A 5,563-nucleotide genomic window follows, 5' to 3' on the forward strand; every position below is an offset into this window, starting at 1 on the left:
GACTTCTATGGAGAAATCCTCAGTGTGGCCATCGTAGGCTACTTCAGAGCAGAAAAAACTCTAATTCTTTAGGTAAGTTTTTATTTTGATCTTATTTAACATTACTGCTGCTGTAGCTACTACTAGTAACAAAAATGACAGGACATGTAATATTTAAGTGTCTAATAAGTGCCAGTTTTCAGTGTTTTACATAAGTTAATTCCTTTATTCCCTATAACAATCCAATGAATTATTTTGCACATTTCATAGATGAGGAAATTGACAGAAAATAATAAAGCTTGTGCTATGGATTGAGGAAGTATCCCCTAAAGGCCCACAAATTAAAGGCTTAGTCCCCAGAGTATGGTGCTGTTGGGAGGCAGGGCCTAGTGGGAGGAAGCTAGGTCACTGGGGGTGTGCCCTTGAGGGCAATCTGGGATCTCAAACTGTTCTCCTTCCTCTCTGCTTCCTGGCCAACATGGGATGACAGCTTCCTCCAACCAGAGCTCACACGATGATGTACTGTTCACCTTGACACATGCCCAAAAGCAACAGGCCAACCTGTTAATAAGCATGTGTATACAGGTGTGGTGGCAGTGCCTGTCATCTCAGTACTTGGAAGGCTGAGATAGGAGGATAGCAGGTTCATGGGCAGCCTCAACAACTAGGAAGACCCACAGCAACTTAGTGAAATGCTGTTTGTAAATAAAAAAATGAAATAGGTCTGGCAGTGAGGAGCAGAAAGAGGAAAGACAAGGACTCTGCTCTCACATCATGGGGGCCAGAAGCAAAGGGATTCAAAGACAAAGCATGGTCCCGAAGACCACACCCCCAACCACCTACCTAGGTCACCTCCCAGTAAGCCCATCACAATGAACTTGCACACTGATGAGACCACAATCCTCATGACCTGATCACATCAACCCTAAACGTTCTGTGCATGAGCTCTGCAGGGACAGGGCCTTGGCACCTGTCCCTTGGACTCCTATGAAACTTCTCTCCTGCCGGACTCTGCTCTCCTGAGCTAATCTTTCCTGTTCCTCCACAACCCTTTGAGGAGTCACACTTGTCCGTTCCCAACAGATCCCTCCACTCCCACATCTCTGGCTACCAACCGCATGTAAGAGCATGTATTTCCCTGCACTCATCTTTTTTTTTTTTTTTTTTTTTTTTTTGGTGGTACTGGGGTTCCTGGAAGCCCTTCTACCTCCGGGATACACTCCCATGGGCTACACTCCCAGACCTATTTTTTTAACATTTTTATGTGGAAACAGGGTCTCTTAAGCCAGCAAGGCTGGCTCTGAACAAGCGCGATCCTCCTGTCTCCGCCTCCCAAGCGCGGGGATTACAAGCGTGTGCCACCACGCCCGGTCCCTGCACTCATCTTAAAAGAACCCCAAACTTTATCCTTTTCTTTCTCAACCAGCCTCCCTGCCTTATTTGATACTGGGGATTGAACCCAGGGGTTGGTGTCCTACCACTGAGTTCCATCCCTGGCCTCTTTATGTGTGACCCTGGATGTATGTATGTGAGTTGCTGAAGCTGGCTTTGAACCTATAACCCTCCTGCCTTAGTTGTCCAGGGCCTGGGATCACAGATGCACCACACCACAGGCTCAGCCTCCCTGCTTTTGTGCCCTCTGGCTCAGCTGGTTTCTTCTTTGTGCTGGGGATTGAACCCATGGGCGTTCTAACTCCAAGCTATACCACAGCCCTATTTTAGGACCCCCTACAGCTCTTCTGTCTCAGCCTCCCAAGTACTGGGATTGTTGCAGGAAAGCTCACAGGAGAACTCACAGGCTGGATTAGGATACAGCAGGGCTGTTTATTCACTGGTGTGAAAATACACGAGATGCTAACTCACATTTTTAGAGGAGGGTTGGTGAGTGGAAAGCCTAGCATAAGATAGCAAAGCAGAACGCAGTGAGCCTGTCCACCCTCATGGCTGCCCAGAAAGTCCCAGCTGTGTCCACAGGGGAGGAGGTCTGGGGAAGAGGTTTTATTCTTTTGGTTAGTTTCTTGGCTTCTGGCCAAGAGTCATCTTCAAGGACAAAGCCGGGCTCCTGCCGCAGGGTTAAGGTGTACACCACTGCAGCCTGCTCAGTGACTGTGTCCTTGAAACTTTACGTTTGAAATCTAAAGCATCTTAAAGCCTATTTTACCTCTCTCTGCTCCTATCCCATAAGTTTTTTTAATCATTTTTGAGGAGGAGTACCACTTTTAAGATTCATGAGAAACACAAATGTATTAAGAAACATCTCACTTTTATTATAAGAAAAATAAACAATTTATTAAACAGAGGAAATCACTGGGAAAAATTCTTGCTTCTCCCTCGACTGGAATCTGCGTGGAGAAGCCTTGGACAGTTGGAGCACCTCATCCTGCAGCTGAGTCCACTCTGGCCGAAGTCGGGATTCCATCCACCTGGCTACTTGGGAGCGACCTTGTTGTTGAACGTGGGGCGCCTCTGCCCCCCGCCCTCTGGGGCCACTCTGCTGGCTCCAGGGCCCAGCACGCAGCAGCAGCATCTGCGGAGGATGCTGGTGCAGAGCTCCCTGGCGGCCCGCCTCCAGCTCTCCCTGCCATCCTGGGCACTGCTGCTCCAGCTGGAGGGCGGGGTCCTCTTCGCCGGGCAGCTGAGGGCGATGGCGGGCAGGCTGGCCCCTCTACCGTCCCCCTGCCGGCCCAGCGAGTCCGCGGAGGGCACTGGCCGGCGGTGGAGGTCGGGCTGGCTGGCTCTCCTCCTGGGCGGCGGCGGGAACGCGGAGGGGTCTGCTGGGGAGGGGGGCGGCGCCACAGCCCGAGGCTCGGGCCCTGCCCCGCGGCTCACCTGGCGCTCCATCATCAGGTAGGTCGCCATGGCGCGGTCGAAGGTCCTGCTGACCACCGATAGCCGGGTCTGCCGGCGGTCGTAGCCCAGGTGCTGCATGACGCTGAGGAGTGCCGGGTTGGGGCGCCGGGGGGTCCGCGGGGTCGGAAGTGGAGGCCCCCTACCCTGCTTCACCCACGCTGTCTCCAGCACTTGCGCAGCGCTGGGCCTCCGGGTCCGGTCCACGGCCAGCAGCCGACGGACGAGCCTTTGCGCCGGGGCAGAGACGTGGTGGGGCACCGAGTAGCTCTCCATCACCTGCTCCCGCAGCTCCTCCACGGTGCGGCCGTTGAACGGGAAGCGGCCCGTGAGCATGAAATAGAGCACCACCCCCAGGCTCCACAGGTCCACCTCGGGGCCATACTCTGCGCCCCACAGGATCTCCGGGGCGCTGAAGCGGGGGGTGCCGCAGAACGCGTTCAGCTTCTTCCCGGGGGTGAAGCGGCAGCTCACCCCGAAGTCGATGACCTTGGCGTTGCCCTGGGCGTCCAGGAGGATGTTCCCGGGCTTCAGGTCGCGGTGCACGATGCCCAGCTCGTGGCAGCGGCGCACCGCGCTCGCCACCTGCCGGAACACCCTCCGGGCCCGGGCCTCCTCCATGCCCACCGACCGCGGGACGCTGCGCAGGAGCCCGCCCCTGCTCACGTGCTCCATCACCAGGCAGACGTGCTCGGCCGACTCGATGACCTCGAACAGCTGCACCACGTGGGGATGCTCCACTGTCCTCATGGCCGCGATCTCCGCCCGAAGGAGCGGGTTGTTGTTAGACACGACCTTCACTGCCACCTGGGTCCCCGTGAGGATATGGCGGGCCAGTCTGACCTGGCCAAAACTGCCCCTGCCGATGTTCCCCAGGACCACATAGTCGTCCGTGAGGCCATCCTCGCGGGGAGAGGGGGCCGTGAGGCCTGACCTGGCCTCTCTACACTCGCTCTTATTACACTCCATCGAAAGCTGCAACAGCAACTATCGATGCTATATAAACAAACAAAACAAAAATCAACAAAAACAACAGCAAAATAACAACCCCAAACAAACCAACGCACACACAAAACAACAAAGCCCAAAGCGGAAACCAACAAATCGATCCGAAGCCACCAACCGCCAAATCGCTATCTGGGAGTCCGACCGGTCACCACCAAGAGCTTCCTGCACAAATGGACAAAACCCAGCAGCCCTGAGCGTCCCTGTGAGGTCACGTGGAGGTCACGGCTGGGCGTGGTCCACTGGGGCCGCTCACCTTTGGGCCTCCAGGACTTCTCCACTTTAATAAGCAAGGTTAGAAGCTTTTAGCTTCAGTGGGTTGTGGAGGTGATGTTTGTTTAGAAATTAAACTTTGAGCTAAGGGTGGTGGCTCAAGCCTATAAGCCCAATACTTGGGAGGCTGAAATAGGAAGAATGTAGTTCGAGGACAGCCTCAGCAACTAGTGAAACTCATCCACCTGCGAGACCCTGTTTTAAAATAAAAATTTAAACAGGCTGAAGTAGGAAGATCGCAGTTCAAGGACAGCCTCAGCAAGTAGTGAAACTCATCCACCTGTGAGACCCTGTTTTAAAATAAAAATTAAAAAGATAGGGCTGGGTGTGTAGCTCAGAGGAATCATGCCCCTGGGCTCAATCCCCAGTGCCACACACAAAAAGAGAGAGAGAGAGAAGAAATAGAAATTAGTAGGATCTTCAGGGTTTGTTTTTGTTTTTTTTAATTATTTCTAGTTAAAATATCTTAACGGCTGGGTTAGGTGGCACACGCTTGTAATCCCCACACTTGGGAGACTGAGACAGGAGGATCATGTAGGTTCGAAGCCAGCTTCAGCTACTTAGGCTCTCAACAATTTAGTGAGACCTTGTTTACAAATAAAATATAAAAAGGGCTGGGAGTATAGCCCAGAGGTAGAAAGCCTCTGGGTTCCACCCCCAGTACCACAAAAAATACATATATATATATATATATATATATATATATATATATATATATATATATATATATATCTTACCAGGTGTGGCTCACATCTGTAATCTCAGTACTTGGGAGGCTGAGAAAGGAGGGCCAGCATTAGCAACTTAGCAAACTGTCCACAACTTAGTGAGACCCTGTTTCAAAATAAAAATAGAGAGCTAGAGGTGTAACTTGGAGGTAGAATGCCTCTGAGTTTCATCCCCAGTGAGAGACAGACAGACACACATACACACACACATATTATTTTATCATTATTTGTGTGGTGCTGGAGATGAAATCCAGAGCCATTCTATCTTCAAGCTATACCTCAGCCCTATTTTACTCTTTATTTTTAAACAAGGTCTCATTAAATTGCGGAGACTGGCTGTGAACCTGCAATCTTGCTGTTTGAGCCTCCCAAGTACAGAGATTACACGTGTATGCCACCATACCTGGCTTAGTTTTACTTTTTTTAAAATGAGTTTTCATTTCATATTCTTGACCCTGATTGATAAGTCTTCCTTTCTTCTTTGCCCATATCTATAATGATTTGAACAGTCTGTGCTTCACAATAACCATAACTTCAAAGAATAAGGCAAAGGCCCTAAGCTGGCTTTTAATCTTAACCTTCAGTCTGTGATTCTTCTTCAGGCTCCAGAATGAATCTCAGGATCATCCCTCAGGATTCATTTGGCTCATTTTCTGGGTGATGGTGGTGGTGGTGGTGGTACTGCGGATTGAACCAGGGATGCTTTAGCTCTGAACTACACTCCCTGCTCT

The 5,563-nt window shown here is 51.2% G+C and overlaps 1 protein-coding gene across 1 annotated transcript; it reads right to left on the minus strand.

Annotated features, from left to right (window-relative positions):
* Positions 1–2,406: 2,406 nt before the first annotated feature.
* Positions 2,407–3,795, minus strand: LOC308270954 (sperm motility kinase-like; the record flags this gene model as incomplete). Its single annotated transcript, XM_080707096.1, has 1 exon — positions 2,407–3,795. The coding sequence occupies one exon, from the start codon at positions 3,793–3,795 to the stop codon at positions 2,407–2,409; it is 1,389 nt and encodes a 462-aa protein (XP_080563222.1).
* Between the last annotated feature and the right edge of the window lie 1,768 nt (positions 3,796–5,563).

Source organism: Muscardinus avellanarius (assembly GCF_963383645.1).
Source record: "Muscardinus avellanarius genome assembly, chromosome: 12".
In the NCBI taxonomy this organism is placed as follows: domain Eukaryota; kingdom Metazoa; phylum Chordata; class Mammalia; order Rodentia; family Gliridae; genus Muscardinus; species Muscardinus avellanarius.